The sequence below is a fragment of the Rhineura floridana genome, chromosome 1, assembly GCF_030035675.1.
Source record: "Rhineura floridana isolate rRhiFlo1 chromosome 1, rRhiFlo1.hap2, whole genome shotgun sequence".
Classification (NCBI taxonomy): Eukaryota; Metazoa; Chordata; class Lepidosauria; order Squamata; family Rhineuridae; genus Rhineura; species Rhineura floridana.
The window spans coordinates 218,316,005-218,338,610 of NC_084480.1; the positions used below are offsets into that span (position 1 = coordinate 218,316,005).

General features: G+C 40.1%; 1 protein-coding gene across 5 annotated transcripts in view; it reads left to right on the forward strand.

Annotated features, from left to right (window-relative positions):
- Positions 1–22,606, forward strand: part of CDKAL1 (CDK5 regulatory subunit associated protein 1 like 1) — a 521,195-nt gene that overhangs the window by 491,190 nt on the left and 7,399 nt on the right. For all 5 annotated transcript variants that reach the window (XM_061593247.1, XM_061593227.1, XM_061593237.1 and 2 more), the window contains 2 exons: positions 4,063–4,146; positions 4,828–4,992. In XM_061593247.1, coding sequence (XP_061449231.1) covers positions 4,063–4,146; positions 4,828–4,992 — 249 coding nt within the window. The remainder of the gene's footprint in view (positions 1–4,062; positions 4,147–4,827; positions 4,993–22,606) is intronic.

Sequence of the window (22,606 nt, forward strand, 5' to 3'; positions counted from 1 at the left end):
GGGGGAACATAGGATTTGTGTAGACAGTATTACAAACACTATACATACAATTATGCACAAAATACAAAATATATATTATATACTCATGCATTATCCCAAACCTTTGAAATGTAATAATGTACAACATAAGCAAGTGTTGCTTGTCAACACTTTCTGATGAGATCTTTGGGAAAATTCAATTAATTTGCACCAACAAGGTGCGATTTGAAAACCAGTGGCAGGTAGGCAATATTTATGTGTCTTGAAATTGTAATTCTAAAATCTTTCAAGTCACAAATAATACTCAGTTGCCTTGCTAAGACTGCCTTGTCCATCTGTGGCATCAGAAAACATAAGCCAAGCTAGGCAGAGGAGACGTTGCACTTCTGACTGTCACCACAGGCCCACTGTCCCACCCGAACAAGTTAGTCACTCCATGCTGAGCATTGGCTGTGAATGTGCTAGCTAAGGTAACAAGTATGCCTAGATTCTGCCATCATATCAAATTTCTGAATCTGATGGTCTGTGTTAAATGTTTAAGCATATGTTATATTATGTACATCTCTGCCATATAAACTATACCCCTAAGAGACAGCAAGCAAACTGGATGAAAAGTTCATGGCTTTCCCTAGACCATCTCCTTGATCAATGGAAAGATGATAATTTACTACCCACGTGTGACACAAACCAGTGAAGCTGCAGTTCAGCCAACTTTGTACAAAAATCATTGTTTAATATCTGTTTTTTAAATAAACAAGTTCATGTCTGCTAATGTGTAGAGTGGCTTTGTTGTCGCCATCATCATATTTCTTGCACGCCCTTCACGGTAGGTGTAAGGTGCAGTTAAAACAAAGCCTATATATATATGTGTGTGCCTTCTGCATATGATGAAAGGTATACAATGAAGGTGACAAATGTACCTCTGGAGGAGAGGATTCCATAGTTTAGGGGCTATCACAGAGAATCCCCTCCCTCAGACTGTCATGGCCCAATCTTCTGAGAGTGGTGAAACCACCAAGAGGAAGGGTCTGTAGGGAAGGAAGCAGTCGTTTAGGGCTTTAAAAATTAATACGAGCTTCCAGGTGACTTCCATGTACTCCCAAGAAGTGCATGTGGGAGTCCCTGTAATGATCAACCAGGCCTATGGTTTCATTACAGGAATGCTTTAAAAAAAGGCATAGTATATGTAAAGAAATAAAAAAGTAAAAGTTTTAATACACACCAAGCATAAGCAATTCTATTTTTTCCTCATAAACCTGAAAATAAATATTTGCATAATATTTGCATTATATACTCTGGTTGTTTTCAATGAGAAACTGGAAGGGAAAGGTTATGATTTTCACTAATTTTTTTAAAAATCTGCATCATACTTTTTATAGAATGAAATTACAGTCATTCACTCTTAATGTAACCATTTTGGCAATAAATATAAAGGTGTTTGTGGGTAATTCATTTGTAATGACATTAGAAATTTTCAGTTTAAGGTCAGAGTCCAGTGTTTTATAAACTGGGTTTTTAAGTAGGTTTCATGAAAACTAATTAAGTGGAGTTGGCTTCTTTTGACTTTTTTTTAATTGTTCATCTGTTTTTTTAGAAACATTTAGATAAGAAAACTATATTGATTTTCAATAAATAAAAATGCTGAGTTACAGACGTTTGTTTGGACCCTAAATTTCCACTGTACAGATGAAAAAGCTTTTCCCATGGAAGAAGTCATTATGCGAGTACAACTTTCCAGATGGGAACAGAGCAAAAACTTATGATCCAAGTCAGCGACTGTAATCATACATTGTACTAAACCATAGTTTGCCATAATGTGCACCAGGTAGAATGTTCCCCACTTCTTCTGCATGGCCAAGAGGAGGACTTCAGCAGCATTTCCTTTCACTTCTTCAGAATTTCTTCTTGTGTCGTCTAGACACTAGTTCATGGTTATAACAAATTCTGGTTAGTATAACAAGCCAGCTTTATAACCCATCACCAAACATTGTTATAAACCATGAGATTCCAGGGAAGTGAAATTGACACTGCTGAAATTCTCCTCCCAACTGTGTGGAAGGAGAGAACAAAGGAGAGCTCACAGTGGCAATGTGTGAACTCACCCAATTATGTCAGGATTTCTTGTGGTACAAGCAAAAATTAAATGGGTTTTGGGAGATATTTTGTTTGCTCACTGTCAAATCTACAGTTTGTAGAATACACACTGCGCAAGGGTAGGACTCTTGCATTAACTGGACTTTGACACTTGTTTTCTTGTAGAAAGCCATCTTCACTACATTAAGTTTATGTAGGTGATCATTATATTCTTCATTTAATTATAACTTTTAGGTTCCAGTCCTGCACCCAGTTACCTGGGAGCAAGCTCTATTGAGCTTACAGAGACTTCTAAGTAGACAGGCGCAGAATTGTTAGTGCCATTAAAAGTGGAGATAGTCTTCCACTGAAGTCAATCAGTAAATGACCCCTGTTTAATTTCTCTTAACTTCTTGATCTTTATTTTTTTTTTTAGTTTTGATCAAGAACCATTATGTCATTACTTCTGTCATTACTGCTCAACCAATGAACGATAGACTTGAGACACTTAACAGCTTTAGGCTCAGGATAAAATTGTGAAGCCTGGCAACTCTAGTTGTGAAAGCAAGCCAAGACATTGAAAAACAATCCAGGAATATCTTTTCAGATAACATAGATATTGGTGGTCTGGATTCTTTAGAGGGCAAGTGTTGAGAAAAGGTTTGTGTTACTCTACTTGTCAAAAGTCCAGTGTTCTGGGATGATTATTTTAGTCCTCCATAGAGAGAAGTTTACCAGATTCTCCTGCTGTTTTTTTCCCCGTTCTTTCTTCAAAGAGCATCACCAGCAGACTGTAGAAAGATGTCCAGAACTTACTATAGTCCATTATTGTTATGATAGAGTTGCTCCTTTGAAGGGAAAAGAATCATTGTTGCACAGTAATGCCATCTTCTTCTTCTCCTCCTCTCCATCTTTTTATCACGTAGCCAGCATGGTGTCCTCCAGATATTGCTGGACTGCAGCTCCCGCCATCCCTGACCACTGGCCATGCTAAATGAGGTTGATGGGAGTTGTAGCCCAGCAATATCAGGAGGGCACCATGTTTGCTATCGTTCAGCAGCATTTAGCTAAATAGTTCCACTGCGCAAGGATTTCTAGGTGCATAATGGAACTTTCTGGCCCTCTGCTCTCCCTGTGTGACCGCTAAATCTGTTCTGGGGGTCCCTCAACCCTCTTGAGCAGATTTAGGGGTTGTGTGGGGAAAGAAGGCAGGGAAGTTCCATTGCATAGCAATGTCCTTGCATTAGCAAAAATTGCTCAGTTGTATGCTGCGGGGGGCCCCTGCTTTTATCCTCAGCACTAGCTTTGAAATAAATATTGGCATAATACATGGGTCCTGGTTATGCATGATGTCTTTGTGCAGCACATGTGAAGCTCTGAAGCAGGGTTAACTCAAGACATTTTGCTGTCTAAAGCAAAGGACAAGATGGTACTGTCTTCCTGTTCCATGTACAGAAGCTGACAGCTGAATCTTGATTCAATGCTGGTAAGGTGATAGCACCTTCCACGGCACCTGAGGGGAGCAGGCTAGTGTTAGGGGATGAGGTGCAGCAAACACAATTGTGTCTTCAAACATAGGGGAACAGCCAGGCGGCTCAGAAGGATAGCTGGGACTGCTGCTGCCACTGCCCCACAACATCTACCACCTGAGGCAATTGCCTTACTATACCTAATGGTAGAGCCCCTCTGGTCTGAAGAGCCATATTCTGTGCTATGGTTATGCGTATGAAACATGCATGTGTTCATATATGATCCACTGAAGTAGATCTCCTTTGAGTTTCACACTGAAAGTGTTTGACAAAAAGAAATTACCGATTGTGTGTTTCTAGTCTACTAGACTTTAGTAATATCTGTCCTGTGGATAAACTGATGTGAGTTTTTTTTTTTTACCCCAGTGGGATACTAAATTATCCAGCAGCAACCTGATTATTGCAAGTGGAAGTTTCTTGGTGCCTCCTTTCTTCAGAGGTTAACTTATGACTTCTTCTCTTGACTTGTTTTATTTGATAGATTGGAGAGAGACAAAACGTTCTTGTGACAGAAGAATCCTTTGATTCCAAGTTTTATGTTTCTCATAATCGATTCTACGAGCAGGTAAATCTTTATCTAGACTGGGGGGCAGCGGAAGAGACATGATCTTTTCTTTTTTTCTTTCTCTGCTTTCGTTAACAATCATGTTCCAATCATTTAACAATTCCTCAATGTAATCTATTTACTAACATTACTTTCTTCAACAATGTTGATTTCTGTCACATGAAGGTGTCTTTATCTGATCATTATTTATATGACTTCTATTGCTCACTTTTTAATTAAGTGGCTGCTGTCATGGGTTCAACTTCTGTTGCACAGAAATCGTTGGCTGCTGATTTTCTTACAGTGATATTTTGATATCTAAATCCTAAGTGGCATAAAAGAAAATCTCAATGTATATCACAATAAAATATGTAACAACCAAATAACCATTAAGGACAAATAAATAAAGATTATAATTATAAATCAAAGTGATTAAAAGTTTCTCATAGCAAATTAATTTGAGTATATCTAATAAAATACTCAGGATTTACCTCAAAGAACCTGGAAGAAAAAGTAGATCTAATGCTACATATAGTTTTGGTAAGGCAGATAAAGCTATCACCAAATTTTAAAGGATCACACATTAGTGATTGAGATTTGCTTTTAAATAAAAATATTTACTTTTCCCCCCTTTCTAAATGTAAAACTTGAATACTTCAAGTGTTCCACTTAGCAAAAGTTGTCTGTTTTGTTCTTTCAAAGGTACTTGTGCCAAAGAACCCTGAATTCATGGGTAAAATGGTGGAAGTCGACATTTTTGAAGCGGGGAAGCACTTTATGAGAGGGCAGCCAGTGTCAGATGCCAGAGTGTTCACTCCATCTATCACTAGGCCATTAGCCAAAGGAGAGGTGTCTGGTTTAACAGAGGTGAGTAAAAGACATTTTAAGCTTTGTTACCCTAGTAAAAAAGGGCATGTGCAAGCATGTGATTTATAGTTCTCTCTTTTTATAGATGAATGTAACTCTAAACTTTTAAAACAAATTATAATCTGAATTTCAAGTAAATTGTTTTGGCTAATGTGCAATTTCTCCATTGTAGAAACAGTTGTAAATTTGCTTTTTACTTCTGTGATTTAAAATGGAAAAACCTTAGGAAGGAAAAGATATAAATGCCCATAATTTTTACCCAGTATGTTTTTACCCCTTTGAATTTAAGGGCACTTCACATGCTACCCTTTAGATACCCATATCTGCATTGTCTACCCATTTGAAGCAGCGTTATGCCTGGCTGGGAATCCAGAGTCTGTGAGTTCAAATCCCCGCTCGTGTCTCCTGGGTGTCAAGGGCCAGCTAAAGATCACCCCACAGTGAGTGGCTCAGAGGTTACGTGCCCTGCCATCTGTGCAGCCATGGGCAAGCTGCAGAGTCCCAAGGAGCCCAGTTGCCCCCCAGCTGGCAGTTGCAGACAAGGAAGGGGCTGGCTTGGGGAGGACTAGCCTCAGAGGGAGGCAATGGTAAACCCCCTCTGAATACCACTTACCATGAAAACCCTATTCATAGAGTCGCCATAAGTCGGTATCGACTTGAAGGCAGTCCATTCCATTTTCATATGCTATGGCAGGGATGACCAATGTGGTCACCTCCAGATTCCAGTTCCCATCAACCCAACTGCCATGTTGGTACCAGGGTGGCTATCCCTGCCCTATGGGCTCAATCCAGTCCTCCTGTGGGCACAGCACTTTCACATAGAATGATCCCCATAGGACATAATGGAGCCTGTTTCTCCTTGATGCATGGACACACCATTTTTCCCAGTCTCTGTAAGCTGTCCAGAAATACTCCATGGTATCAAAGGTCCATAGATATCAAACGTTGATTTCTGTCCCAAACCATTTCATCCAAAAGTGCTTAGAACCAACAGAATTTTTAAATTTTTTAAATTGTGTGTTAAATTGTTTTTAAAAGATGTGTTTTAAATTTGTATATTTGTTTTTAATGTTTTTAGTTACTGTAAACCGTCCAGAGAGCTTTGGCTATGGGGCAGTATACAAATACAATAAATAAATAAATACCACTGCCCAGTTGACAACCTTGGCCAGATTTGTAGGTTGGAAACCCATCTATATTTCTCCAGGACTGGCAGTCAAGAAAGCTAACAATATCCAGATAATTGCTTTTTTTAGAATTGATGGTATTAGATACAATAACAGGTCTTACCCACTGTCAGTCACTAAAATGTTCCAAACAAGAGGAATCTTTGGATGCTTCTTCTTATAGAATCTGTCTCTAATGTGCCACAATGCACTCATTAAAGTTGTCACTGCTAAAGAGTCTAAGGCTCCAGAAATATCTAAACTAGGCTAGAAAAAGCTCTGTTCCACGGGACAAAACTGCACAGACAACTGTGGTGGCGAGTAAGAGAGATCTCTTTGCCACCATTGAACAGGCTCTAAGCTATTTTTTGGCCACATTTATCATGTTTTCCCACATGCTAACTCTCCCATATCTCCCCTTTTGTCTCATTGCGTGCAGTTCCCTATTAAACTGGGGGGAACCCTGGACTCTGGAAAAATAGCTTAGAAGCTATTTCGACAGCTGCCAAAGAAAAAATTATTTATTTATTAAATTTATATCTCACCCTTTCCCCCAAAAGGAGCCCAGGGTAGCATACAAAACCACTAAAAGCACTCTGAAACATCTTTAAAAACATATTAAATCAACACATCTTAAAAACATCTTTTTTTTAAAAAAGTGTTAAAAAAATTAAAAAGCAATTCCAACACAGATGCAGACTGGAATAAGGTCCCTTGTAGGTACCAAAAAGATAACAGAGATGGCACCTGTCTAATATTTAAGGGGAGGGAATTTCAAAGGGTAGGTGCCACAACACTAAAGGTCCACTTCCTATGTTGTGCAGAACAGAACTCTTGATAATATAGTATCTGCAGGAGGCTCTCACCTGCAGAGTGCAGTGCTCGACTGGATATAGAAGGGGTAAGACGATATTTCAGGTATCCTGGTCCCAAGCTGCATAACACTTTGTACACCAAATCCAGCACCTTGAACTTAGCCCAGTAGCTAATGGGCACCCAGTGCAATTCTTTCAGCAGCAGGGTAACATGTTGGAGATGGTGAGCAGTCTTGCCCCCCACATTTTGCATCAGCTGCAGCTTCTGGAACAACCTCAAGGGCAGCCCCATATAAAGCGCATTACAGTAGTCGAGCCTGAAGGTTATCAGGGCATGGACAGCAGTGGTCAGACTGTCCTGGTTCAGAAATGGCCACAGCTATCTTACTAGCCGAAGCTGGTAAAAGGCACTCCCAGCCACTGAGGTTACCTGGGCCACTAGCGACAAAGATGGATCCAGAAGGACCCCCAGACTTTGAACCTGCTCTTTCAAAGGGAGTATGACCCTATCCAAAGCTGGCAACTGACCATTTTATCTGAACGCGGGAACCACCAACCCACAGTGCCTCCGTCTTGCTAGGATTCAGTTTCAGTTTATTAGCCCTCATCCACCAATTCCAGGCATTAGTCCAGAGCTTGCACAGCCTCTCTCAATTCAGATGTTACAGAAAATAGAGCTGGTTATCATCAGCATACTGCTGACAACTTGCCCCAAATCTCCTGATGACCGTTCCCAAGGGCTTCATATAGAAGTTAAATAGCATTGGTGATAAGATGGTACCCTGTGGCGGCTCACAACACAACTGCCAGGGGGCCAAAAGACAATCACCCAATGCTATTCTCTGAAAACAACCCTGGAGGTAGGATCACAACTACAGTTTTACAGTGCCTCCAATACCCATCTCACCATGTCTGTGCAGAAAAATGCCATGGTCAGTGGTATCAAAAGCTGCTGAGAGATCAAGCAAGAATAAAAGGGTCATGCTCCTCCCATCCTTCTCCCATTGAAGGTAATCCATCAGAGTGACCAAAACTGATTCAGTCCCATAACAAGACTTGAACCCAGATTGGAATGGGTCAAGATAATCTGTTTCATCCGAAAGTACTTGAAATTGCTGCACCAATTTTCTATTCTAAAGGTTCACTAGGGCTGGCAGAGTCAGCTAGATGCTCCCAAAGGGCCACCAAGAAACCATCTGGATCCATTAGTAGTCTGGTGTTGATTATTATAACTTGCCATTGGAAAAATGACTGTGGTGGGAGCTCTTTTTTCCAATACTCCCTTGTGTCTCTACCAGTAAACCTGGGTGACATTTTGGCCATCCCTGCACTATAAGCGTTTGTAATGTTTTGGTAAGAGGTTCCTTCTGTATCACAAGTTAGGTCCTTCAAACACTGTCAACTAAGTTAGCACATCATAGTTAGATAATGATACACAGATAGGACAGGGCTGAATAAAAGGTTTGGGAAAGAGGTTAATAGAAGAGGCAGGGAAGAGCAAGAAGAAGTGGGAAAAGAAAGAAAGCAGCAAAACAAGTAGGTTCAGAAAAATAGGACACAGCAAATCAGTGAATGAGCTCCAAACAGGAACCGTTGATCAGCCTGCTAGCAGCTCCTTCCTGCTTCCTATTTCTTTATAAGGCTTGCTGGAAGACAAGTGTCAAAGAAACAAAAGCAGTCGTCTAAGGTAAACTGTATATTGGTTGACTGTATATTGTTTTATATTGTATTTTATATTGTTGTACGTCGCCCAGAGTGTCCGTTAATTCGGACAGATGGGCGACTAACAAATAAAATTTTATTATTATTATTATAACATAACTCGCAGAATAGTGCTGACAGACAATTTTATTTTCTGTCGTTTCGCAGACAGCACAGGGAGGTATGGAATAGTTTCCCAGCCTTTATCCCAGTAACATTTCCATATGGTGCTAACATGTGAACAGCACGGACGTGAACCCATATGCTAATGCCAATGTTAGTACAGATTCAGCAAACAGACACATCATATACTGTGTCCATTATGATATCATATCATATGATCCAGCTTTAGCACCTAGGTTCTCTGAGTACAATTTGTAACTTCTTAAATCTAACTCTGTTTTTATTGTTGGAATTGAACCAGAGCTTCCACAGTGAGGAATATGTACTGCCAATAAACCTATAGCTAGAGGACCAGCAGGTGATAGATATATTATATATTAAACGTGAGAGATGGGCAGAAATAATTATGAGAAATAATAGGAAACAAGTGACTTTCATAAGAGGCTGTGATGCTGATGTAAGCAAGGGCGTACAATTCAGGCGCTGTGCTGCTGTTGGTTGCTGTTCCTTTTATGTTCTAGAGCAGCTTTCCTCAACCTGGTACCCTCCTGATGTTTTGGACTGTAACTCCCATCAGCCCCAGCCAACATAGCTGGCTGGGGAGAGCTATTCTAGGTGCAGGGCAACAATAGGAATATAAACCCCAAAATAGTGTTTCTGAATTTTATTCACATCTTTGTACATTGCCTTGGAATCTTTTGATATAAGATCAGTTAAGAAATAGTTTAAATAAATAAATGAAAATGAAAATGATTTGGCTGAGATGGTTGCTCTTCAAATGATTACTATATAAGTTCTGTGCATTGCAAAATTTTAAAACATCAAACTTCCTTTTAGAAGACCCTGAACAAAAGATCAGTTTAAGATCTGTTTGAGAGGAACAAGCAATTGGGTGATGAATGTTCGAAATCCCAGTGTCTTGGAGGGATGATGCTTCTCATGTTTAGCTGTTTGCCAAATACATGTTGATTTCACCACACTGTGAATCACTAAAAATAGTTCTGAATTACCATTGTGAAACTGATAGATTTGTGAGGTAAGTGGTTGCACATGAATGGCTCACCATACAGAGAAGCCTGTACCCAAGTTTGATTTGTGTGTGGTCACCTGGTGGTTGCTTGACTATGTGAATTGGGTCTCAGCCAATTAGGGAACTGAAGTAGTTCTCATTATTGCAAAAATTCAGAATGTGTGATGTAGTAGCTACCTCATGTAGTTTCTCACACTGAAGAATGCATCTAAACATTAGGGAGATGGATTGGGTAGTTCTTAAAGTACACTCTCAGCAATATCTGACAGTTAAGTAAGACCTTGTCTTCACCTTTGTTTTCACTACAGAGAATGGATTATCTTAAACACACATGATACAGATTGACTAGAAAAAGCATTGCAAATTTTAACTCAAAAATATTTTACAACTTCCAGCTTCCACATTTAATGAGTGTAATAACAAAACAAGAAGTATTTTTATGAAGAGAAACAAGCTGACATAATTGATAGCTCTTGACCGTTTGATTAGTCTTGCTTTGAAACTTCCAGCTCTAGTGACGGAGAAAAGGGAGTGGCTGAACAGAGGAAGAGCTGCATCTTAACATTCCTTTTCTTCCAATGGAAGCAATCTTCTGATGGAAGAAGTCATATCACTAGAGGAAGACTACTGCCATGAGAGGAAGGAAACATTTGTGTCCAGCCCAATTATCTTATACCTTAATCTTTAAAGGCTGTTGTTGTTGTTGTATTTCCATATTAGCCTTTAAAAAAAAACACCTTCCATCAGGCTTTAATGTCAGATAGGTGAGATTCAACCAAGACGTGAGTCTCAGAGATCCTGCCTGGTTTCTGATATGCCAATCTCATAATTATGTGTTGTGCCTTACAAAACAGGTTGTTGTGTTCAGAATTTTTTGGTTATTCCCCTAGTTTCCTGATTTTAAATCCTGAGTCAGAAAATGTTAGGTCATATGTAAGTCTAAATTGTGCAGTTCAAAATTGGCACCCTGCCAGCTAGTTCCCTCTCATTTAAAAAATGTACCAGTTTCAAAATGTATAACTATATTCAGATGTGTATGTCTTAGAAATGTGGCTGTGATATCTGCAATTATTTCTAAAAAATCAAAGCATGTCACATCTTTTCACAAGTTCTATGCCCAGAGAGCAAGGGAGAGTTGTTTTTGTCTTATTCAAAAAAAATATTCCAAAGTTGCTTAGTTAGGAGAACAGCTTTAAGGACCCCTGAGAGAAGATGATAAAGGGCTATCTTGACACAGTCCAGCTGAATTATGAGTCAAGAATGCTGCCAGTCTGAGGTGGTTTCATGAGAAATCTCTTAATTGTATATAAAAATTGTAAGTGCTGCTTATAGTTTGTCTGTGTTCATTTTGAGTCATAATCCTAGTTCCCTTAATATACCTGAACAGTACTCTTGCACTTGAAATAGCTGCATCTCTGGAATTAATTTTGCTTGCATTTCATTGTAACTCACTCCATATGTTTATTACCCTTTCAATGAAACAATTCAGCCCAAATTTTTCATCTAACATTAATATTATTTCTCTCAGTTTAATTCTTAAATTCTTGTGTAGTTTTGGCTTTCATGTTATGGTTAGCACAGACAACAAAGAGTAAATTCACTAAGAGGCAAAAAACCTTGCGGTTTAAGAACGTACCTATAGCCAACAGATATTTGTATCAAACTTTAAAAAGCAGGGAAATTGGGCAGCTATAGTGAATGCACCAGGGGAGCAGGAGACCTGACCTCTTCTCTGAGATATTGTACTGCCCTACAAATTTGTCAGAATGCAAACACAATTTGGGTTGGTCTTTCACAGTGCAATCCATGTGCTGTCTAGCTTGGAAGAATTTGGTAACATGGGCTTCCGAGCCAAAGCTGGTAAAATGCACTCCTAGCCACTAAGGTCACCTGGGCCTCTAGTGACAAAGATGGATCCAGGAGCACCCCCAGACTACGAACCTACTCTTTCAGAGGAAGTATGACCCCATCCAAAGCAGGCAACTGTCAGGCCCAGGATGTGACTCAGGAACCAGACCAACGGCTGTAGTTAATTCGTGTTTTATTAGGGTAATGTCCAAACAAAGACTGCGTTTTCTCATGAAGCAATACAGGGATACAGGTCCTGCGGCATTGGGAGAAAGTTGACAGAGCAAGGGACTTCTTCCCGCCTGTTCTTTAAGAAGGGGCCAAACGGGCGCGCAATCTTTCTCTCCTCCTTAACTGCCCCTCAGGTACTGCCCGCCTTCCCCCCCTTCTCTCCTGTCTTTTCAGCTGTCTGCGTGTGCGCGGTGAGGGGGGAAGCATCACCCCCTCCTCTTCTGAAGTTTCCGATTCCAGGATGGGGGATAGGGGAGGGGCTGATGGTAAACTGCCTCCCCGCTTTTCGGCTGTGAGCAGCCCTCCCTCTTTCCCCTCTTGCTCTGAGCCTGAAAGAGGGGGAGGCGTGAGAATGTCCAGGGAGGGCTCAGGCTCCCCGTCGCTAAGCGACCTTATCACTGGCAGTTCCTCTGTTTCGTCTTCGCTCCAAAGGGGGGGAGTTCCTCCCCCTTCCCTCTGCCATCCATCCGAATACTCTTCTCCCAACTCTCTGGGATCCAGCTCCCCGGGATTGGGACCCCAGCTCTGCCTTCTGACAGCAACTGACCAATTATCCAAACTCAGGAACCACCCACCCACAGTGCCTCCGTCTTGCTAGGATTCAGTTTATTGGCCCTCATCAAGCCCACCACCAAGTCCAGGCAGCGGTCCAGGGCTTGCATGGCCTCTCTCGATTCAGATGTTATGGAGAAATAGAGCTGGGTATCATCAGCATACTGTCGGAACACCTCATCCCAAATCTCCTGATGACCACTTCCAAGGGCTTCATATAGATGTTAAACAGCATGGGGGACAAGATGGTACCCTGCGGCACTCCACAGCACAGCTGCCAGGGGGCCAAAAGACAGTCACCCAATGCTATTCTCTGAGAGCGACCTTGCAGATAGGATCGGAACCACTGTGAAACAGTGCCTGCAATACCCAGCTCACCAATTCGACCCAGAAGGATGCCATGGTCAATGGTATCAAAAGCCGCTGAGAGATCAAGTAAGAATAACAGGGTTGCACTCCCCCTGTCCTTCTCCCGATAAAGGTCATCCATCAGGGCGACCAAGGCCGATTCAGTCCCATAACCAGGCCTGAACCCAGACTGGAATGGGTCAAGATAATCTGTTTCATCCAAGAGTACTTGCAATTGCTGTGCCACAACCCTCTCAATCAATCACCTTCCCTAAAAAGGTGGCATTTGCGACCGGCCAGTAATTGTCACAAACCAATGGGTCCAGGGTGGCCTTTATCAGGAGTGGTTGGATCACCGCCTCTTTCAAGGCAGCTGGAACCACTCCCTCCCACAGTGATGCGTTGACCACACCCTGGATCCACTCGATCAAACCCCCTTGGCAAGCTTTAATAACCCAAGAAGGGCAAGGGTCGAGAGGACACATTGCTGGCCGCATCGTCGCAAGCACCTTGTCTACGTCATCAGGCTGCATCAACTGAAACCGTTCTCAAGAAGTTGCAGCATATGGTGCACTGGAGACCTCATTGGGGACTACAGTAGATGTGGAGGGGGCATCAAGACTGCTACGGAGGCGAGCAACTTTACCCTCCAAATGCCTTGCAAACAATTCACAGTGGGCCTCCGAAGGGTCTAAGACTCCATTTCCTGGAGTTGATGTCAACAGATCCCTGACAATACGGAAAAGCTCAACTGGACGTCTACTTGAGGATGTGATGGAGGCAGAGAAGTGGGCCTTCTTCGCCGCCCTCGCTGCCACACAGTAGGCACGGTTATGATTTTTTACTCGTGCCTGATCAGTCTCACAACACGTCTTTCGCCACTTGTGCTCTAGCTGTCATCCAGCCTGTTTCATTGCCCTTAGCTCACTGATGTACCAAGGTGCAAACCGGGCTCCACAATGCCGGAGAGGGCGCTTGGGGGCAACCATGCCAAGAGCCTGATTCACCTCGCTGTTCCACAACGTGACCAGGACTTCAACAGGGTCTGCATGTAGCTTAAAGTTGTGTTAGATTTCGTCCTTTGAATGTCACCTTATTTTCTTCATGCTGTGGCCTTCATGTCATCAGGTGTAGACGGTGCTGAATGTCTTCTTGCCTTATTGCAGGCCAAACAAATGTATCTACAGGATAGAGGAATTGGGAAGCGAGGAAAAATAAGTCTAATTTACACATGACAAATTGGAAATGACATGACAGGGAGAAATATTACTGATTTCACAAAAACCTAGGGTCAGGATAGACTGTGGTTCTTTATTCATGACCAGCTTTAAAAGTTTAGAAACTGATTTTCAAAAGAAGGAAAGTCACCAATGTTCCATAACATAAAATCAATGTCACCTTACAATAACTGATTTTGAATTTCAGTGTTTCAAAATAAAATATCACACAGAATGAAATTACGATGTACCATTAGTAATTCAGTAATATGAGAGCATTGGTCAAGGGTCTGAGTACTATTTACTACTTTTGCTGAATACTGTAACTACTATTTTCATCATATTCAGCAATGTCAAGGTCAGTTGACAAGGTCAGTTTCAACCAATTCTGTCAAAGATAGTCTCATTACCAGTTTTAGGCTTCTCTTGAAAGTAGGGTTTGTCAGTAGCGGAACATGTTTTTTTTAAAAAAATTAAAGATGATTTTAAAGATGTTTAGATAGATAGATAGATAGATAGATAGATAGATAGATAGATAGATAGATAGATAGATAGATAGATAGATAGATAGATAGATAGATAGATAGATAGATAGATAGATAGATAGATTACAGTCATAGACCAGCAAATTTAAAGATGTTTTGTTTTAATTTATTTTAAAGTCTCTTTTTAAGATGTTTTAGAGTGTTGTTAGTGTTTGGAGGAAGGGTGAGACATAAATTTAATAAATAAATAAGTCAGCCAAAGCATGATATGGTCCTGTTCATTCTAAATGGCAATAGCCTTCTTCCTTGGCAACTCCAGTTGGGGTTTTCCTCTTTTTGTATTTCTTTTGCAGTTCTACATGCTTATTTTGTATGCAGTGGAAACTGTTGCACGTGTTTTCAACCTCCTTTTCATTCAGATAAAAAATTGATCCTAGTAATAACTTCACATGAAGTTCAGATTAATGTCTGCATGATTAAGATTCATCCACCCTTCTCCTCTTCCACATTAATATTTTGAGAAGAAACTGAGTTTTAAATAAATTGTATGTGAGAGTTGTTCCATTACCAGACTAAAGATCAGAAGTTTCACATGAGTCAGATGTTCTTAATTTTATATATAGGTAGCATTGAAGGCTTGACCCTTAAATCATCAACTGACACTCCTTCCTCTGTACCTTTATCTTCCAAAGCACCAAAGTGTAAAGCAGTTTTAAATTTGTATACATTTTTTGAAAGCAAGTGTAAACTGCATGTGTAAAAAGAAATGGTTAAGAAAAAATGTTGGAAGTAAATCTGATGTCAGATAGATCAGTGACCCATTTGTGAAAAGCTGGTTAGGGCATTCCTTTCTCATCTCATAATTTTTCACACCTAAGGTGTTTGGTTGAGTTCCCAGTAGGGGTCCTTTTGAAATATTTTAGAGAATCCAATTATACATTCTGTGTTACATGTGCTATTGGAAGATAAGAATAACTCTCGTGACATTAACAGTGTAGATATTTAAGATAGTTTTTGCCACTATAAATATAATCAACTCTATGAATGAACAATTTTTTTTCATTTTAATCTCAAGACTAATATGAAAAATGCTTGTATTGTCTACTTATTACATAGGGGTATATTAATTTATGTGTTCCAATTTTCTTTATATACACTACATAGTTTGATATATTTTGAGTATGCTTGTGTTTGGCGGGAGGGCAGGAATAAGGTGTGTCTGAGCCTGTGCTCTGAAATCTGCTACCATTATTGTTTTAATGGTGATCTTTGGCCTAGAGAGCAGTTCTCCGAGCAATCCCTCGCAAAATGAGAACAGGGCAGATATCTATAATATATGAGTTCAGCTTTGACATGATTATCCCAAAAAATTTCATTACTTCTGCTTGTATCCTTATGCCATCCAGTGCTTTACAGACCTTCTGCCATGCACAGATAATATTTCTTTCTAATGTTATGGGCAGACAGCCAGTGTGGTGTAGTGGTTAGAGTGTTGGACTACGACCTGGGAGACCAGGGTTCGGATGCCCACACAGCCATGAAGCTTACTGGGTGACCTTGGGCCAGTCACTGCCTCTCAGCCTCAGAGGAAGGCAATGGTAAACCGCCTCTGAATACCGCTTACCATGAAAATCCTATTCATAGGGTCGCCATAAAGGCAGTCCATTTTCCATTTCAATGTTATGGGCTATCTCTATTTTTTGTGGATTTTGGTCGTCATGAGCTGCCTGATATGTGATATAAGTGATGTAGAGGTATGTATGTTTCAGCATAGTTATAAACATGCCATTTGTGAAAGAGTTTCTCTGCTTTCTTTTTTTCCTTTCTCTATTTCCAGGAAACCAGCCAACTTGTTCCTTATTGTAAAAAACAATAAGGAACCATCAGCTGGTCTTCATGTTTTTTCGTGTTTTCTGTAGTGCATCCACAGTCAGTAGTCACAGTCACTTGCAGGGTCAGAATACAGAGTCAGAATACATTGTCAGAGTACATAATTAGCATAAACAGTGAGAGTCACAGACCCGAGCATATGATAAGAAAGGGCTATATAAAGCAGTCAGTGCAGGACATTTTACCAGTGCTTTAAGCCTGGTCAGAAGAACACTGCCCTGCGTGTTGATGATCCACAGATTACAAGGGTGAGCTGAGTCCATTACACGTTGTACTGAAGAAGACTATAATATGATGTATAACCTGTACTGTTATAAAATATGTACATGTGTGGTGTACATCCCTTGTATGTGATGTGTATGATCTGACATTCTGATTCCTTGGCAACGGCCATCTATAGCATTGTATGTACTGAAGAAACGTATATGTTAAAGAAATAAATAGAAACTTATAAGATCTTCTGTTGTTGAGCTCCTAATTAATTTTCCTGAGATATCCAGACCTAATTAAATTCGTTGGTGGGATCTTCAACCATTAGTCTTCCTATCTCAATCTAACTGCTGGCAAAGACTCTGGAAGCTCAGGTGACCACAACATTTGCCATATAAGTAATCTGGATAGCTTACAGACAAAGGGGGACAGAACCTTCAATATTGTGCATTCATAGAAAGAGGCCATTTAGGCCTCTTTCACAAATGTGACTGCATTTTGTACACAGTAAATTGACACTTTCGCTCAGGAACAGCTCCAGAAAGTAGCAAGGTTGGGCATTTACCAAGACCCCAAAATTAGTAGTGGACCCACCACCCTAGCAGTGCTACCATTTCCAGAGAGTAACTGAGATCAGCAGCAGCAGCCTAGCCAAATTCTCAGTTTGCAAGTTCTGCCTCTTCTAGTTAAGGTGCCATTTCCAGGTGAAAGTGCCATGTCTTTGTTGTTGTTGTTGTTTTGTGCCTTCAAGTCAATTACGACTTGTGGCAACCCTATGAATCAGCAACCTCCAATAGCATCTGTCATGAACCACCCTGTTCAGATCTTGTAAGTTCAGGTCTGTGGCTTCCTTTATGGAATCAATCCATCTCTGGTTTGGCCTTCCTCTTTTTCTACTTCCTTCTGTTTTTCCCAGCATTATTGTCTTTTCTAGTGAATCATGTCTTCTCATGATGTGTCCAAAATATGATAACCTCAGTTTCATCATTTTAGCTTCTAGTGACAGTTCCAGTTTAATTTGTTCTAACACCCAAACCCAGGCTGCCCCCACTGCAATGGAGGCTGCATTAGGCTGCTTATATGACTGGTTCAGACAAACGTCCCACTTACCAGCTGTAAGGTTTTTATGGTGCTTGTCTGCAGATTCTTTTTTTTTTAAAGTTACAATATTTAAGCTAGGAAATTGCCTTGCAGAGTATTCACATTAATCCTGCCCTAGAAATAGCTGCTAAAGAACAAAGTACATCAGGGAACAAGATAATTTTACTCAAAAGGTCTCTTTATAGGAATAGCATATTACCCGTTTTTCCAAGGCTATTATGTGAGATAAGCATAAGAAATCATGCTTATCTTGTTGCAAGCTTCTTTCCTACTAGAACTGTTTAACATGCATGTCTGCCCATAAACAAAGAAACTGAGAACACTGTAAGCATAGATTAATAGCCCAGAATTCCCTAGGAGGAAGAAATCATACTCCTGTTTCCTCAGAGATCACTTTAGTATATAAAACTACTGTTGTGGTGCCTTCTGAGTCAAACAGAACAGTCAAAGTGACAGCCAAAAATAATATCTGAAAACCGAAACCAGCCAAGGTCATGAGGTGGTTGTACTGTAAGTTTGTGTTCCTTTCTCCTCTGTGTCTGCCTCATATGGTTGTCATTTTCAAGTGTGCCTCCTATGTTTTCATCCACATTTTCTTTCTTTGGACACCTGATAGGTGGTTTTGGCATTAACCCGTTTTAATGAGACTACTTGGGGTTTCACAAAAGCAATCAAAATAGAAAACACTGCCTGCTAAGCTTGTGGATACAACCCAAGAGGCTCACATGGATTCAGCTTTTCTTGTTTTCCAAGAAGTTATATTGCCTAGGACTTTTGAGATCGTATGTATATGATACAAGCAGATTGTTTTCAGCATAAACATTTTTAAATGATTTAATGTGACCAACCTGCAGAGAGAGAGAAATTACTTTTGCTAGTTTTAGTGATGCATAAGGATTAAAAAGCATTCTTGCAAAGATAAATTATGCCACACCTCTGGCTGTTGCCTGCTACATATTGATGAGCTATGAGCTCTTTCCCCTCCAGTAAGTGTGGCTGGGGAAAATAGGAAATGCAGTTTTTCACATCCGGGTGGCCTTTATACTTCAAGAGGTTGTTTGTGTAAATGTTGTATGGAGAATTATGTTTTGCATATCAGAAAAAGAAAAACATATTCCAAATATTCTGGTTTTACAGAACTATTTAAAATATTTGCAATGAGTTATAAAATCCTAACATATTATTTGTACTGAACCTAGTCAACTTAATTGGATCACCCAGTTTTTAGTACTCTAGAATGTTAATCTAGAGATCTCTAACAAAGACATTTCTGATCATGAATACAGACTCTTGTAAGCAGATCATCTCATGGTTTCCCTATCTCTGGATTTTTAAACTGTGAGTGTGAGAAATGCTGCTATACAAATAAATGAGTAGGGGCCACCAAATTACTAAACTGGAGAGAAGGGAGAACCCAAGTCAGTCAGCTAAGATGTTTCTTGAAGGAAGTAATAAGTGTAGGCTATGGACTCAACTCTACATCTTGTTCGAGAACAGGCAGACCTTATCATATCAAGTAAGGTGTTTAATACTCATAAAGTATCTAACATTTTCAAAGCATTTTACAGATATTAAAAGATAAAAGCCCCACAGGTTCACAGTGGCCCAGTTCACACATCATGATGAACCATAGTTAATTATTTACCATGAACATATTGATCTAGGTTGCTTGTTCCTCCCTGCTTGCAGGTGGGAGAAACAAATGAGAATCCCTGGCTTTGCATTATGACTGAATCAGAGATCATGATTTGTGGCACTCCAAACAAACCACAATCAAGAAGCCAAAAAACACTCATTGACTATGGTTTACCCTGACATGCAAAGATGGCCACTCTTGATTATATATACCTGGTAGTAATAGATGACACATTACTACAGGATCCTTTTAAGAGGGCATGCATGAAAATTGATAGAATAAAACTGAACTGAGACATAGAGCAGCTATTTCCATTTTGAGGTCACAGAAATTCTTCAAGAATCAGAATAATTTATCTAGAAACGTGCAGTATAAATGTAACTTTCCTGATCAGATGTGTATTGTACATTTGGAAAGGAACAATATCACATTTGGAAACATGCCAAAAAAGCAGCCAGCAACCTAACAACTTTCAGAGAGCATAGGCCTTTCATACATGCACAAGGAGCATTTCTGTGAGGTGATCCCAGTGCTAATTAGGTAAGAAAAACCTTCAATCAAAAAAGTTCCCAGAACTTAACATTTCCTGGGAGAGAGTTCCTGTTAATGACTTTAAAGTCAACTGAGCATGAAATTAAAAAAAGATTTTCAAGTCACTTCCTCCAGTGTGTAGATGTATACAGCAGGCACAGAAATCACCTAAATCCTTAGCATTAGAAGACAATGGAGCCATGAGATTTTGATATAAACAACCCTATATTAATGCTGAACTCGGGGAATGAGAAATTGTTGTATTGCTGGGCTTGCATTTAGTTGTTGATCAATAGGGTTGCCAGATCAGCATCCCAAACCCTGAGATTTGGGGGACGGGCCCTAGTGATGTCATAGGGGTGTGCCTGAGTGATGTCATCAGGTGGGCCCAAGTGATGTGATGGGGCAGGCCCAAGTGATGTCATTAAGCATGATACATTAAGCATCAACCACAGTTGCTTGGTGCATACAATTCAAACAAAAATATTTCTCTGATTGGAAATTAAGATAGAAATCTTAGCTAAAAGATGGTGCCTGGGTAGGGAACATTTGATCTAGCCAACTTGCTTCTGGCAAAAAAGGTTTTTAAGTGCCCTAGGCCAGGCCAGTCACCAGAAGGCCATAGTAGGAAGAAAGGAGCCTAGTGTTGTGTAGATGTCAGATGGGAGCACTCAGGAGTAAAGATGGATGCCCCCAAAGGCTGCAATTCTAAACACATTTACTAAGGGGCTAAGTCCCATAGAACTCAGTAGGACTTCTCAGTAGACATAAGGCACAAAACTCAGCATCCCCCAACCAGTCAGGATTCCTAACCAAAAACCAAAACTGAAACTAAAAGAATCCTGTCAGCCAAGGTCACAGAAATCCCCATGCAACCTGACCAGGGGGCTGCAGTTAGTCCAGAATGCTGCAGCACGATTGCTGACATGAGTGAGACCCTGTCAGCACATAATACCTCTGCTCTGAAATCTGCACTGGTTGCTGATTTGCTACCAGGCCAAGTTCAAGGTGTGCTTTCCATGTTACGGGTGCCACATAATACTTGTTCTGTTCTTGTAAGAAATCAGTCCTTTAGTGTGGCAGCATCTACGCTTTGGAATTCCCTGCCTATTTACATTAGCAGGTACCTTCATTGTACTCTTTGGCACGTGCTAAAACATTTTTGTTTAGGTAAGCCTACCCAGGCATGTAGAAGATATTGTTTTATCTGTTTTTAACTCGTTGTTGGTTTTATTATTTTGAATATTTTTAAATACCTGTCTTTAACTGTTTTTGCCAATAATTTTATTGTTTTAATTCTTTCTGTAAACTGCTCTGAGATTTTTTACAATCAAGTGGTATATAAATGTTGTAATTAAAATACATAAATAAATTTTAGAATCACTGTGGCCCTTGGGTCTCTTTCCATTTTTAGGAGCAAAGGACTCTGCCTTATACTGACTCAGGTCATTTGGTGCCATCTAGCTGACTACTGATGACATGGACCAGCATTGGCTGTCCAGGATTTCAGGCAATAGTCTTTTCCAGAAATTTAATTTTGGACGTTTGCATGCAAAGCATATGCCCTACCACTGAGTTACAACCTTTCCCCTGTTTAAAAAAATTATCTTTTAGAATTGTTCTTTTCAATTCACTAATGAATGCACACCATACCTAGTACAGATCACACCATTCATTTAAAGCACATTCAACACATATTTGAAGCACATGAATCACACCACAGAATCATGGGAACTGTAGTTTGTTAAGGGTGGTGGGAACTATAACTGTGAGGGGGAAATTACACTTCCCAAGATTCTTTAGGGGACGTCATGTGCTTTAAATGCAAGTTGGATGTGTATTGTGTGGATCTACTTAATAAACTTTGCCTGCATATAAATCGTTTTAATTAATTTTTTAAAAGGGAAATGAGCTGTAAAGTTTACTGGGTGACCATAGGCTACTCACCATCTCTCAGCCTAATCTACCACTCAGGATGAAAACAAAAGAGGGGAACCATGAACACCCCATGGAAGAAGGACACACTGAAAATGTAGAGGAAGTAATACTGTACAACCATAGTGTGAAATCAGATACTTATCAGGACATAGTATAAAGAAATATTTATATAAACATGACTATCAAATATGTTTATTATTTACACAACCTGTAAAGATATTTATAGTGCCATCCTACATTTGTTTACTCAGAAGCAAGGCCCAATGTATTCAATGGGGCTTACTCAAACAGGGAAGCGTGCAGAGAACTGCAACCTCAAGTGATAAGGAACTTCATTCACCCAGCTCAAAAATCAGAATCATGCCACTTTAAGCTGTTTTGTAACTGTTGATACTTGTTTTTATGGTTATTGGATTTTAAATGGATTTATTTCTTATTGTGAGCTGCCTTGGTTTCCAGTCTGCAACCCTACCTCACAGGGTTGTTGGAAAGACTCCATATACACAGACATACTGGAGATGTAAAAATGCATACACCCCATATAATAGTTTATTGTCAAACCAGTTGGGTAATTGCAGAACATTTTTTAAAAAATAAAATCAGTATTAGTTTCCTACATAATAAAAGCAGTGATACCTATATAAGCCCTGCCTAATTGCTTTTAAAAATAGGATTGGAGGGGGAGAGAAATTTTTACAACACAAACAGAATTCTTTGCTATGTTCACTCAAAGTTCCATCAAGTTACAGCACAATCCTAACCATGTGTACTCAAAAGTAAGTCCTATTGAAT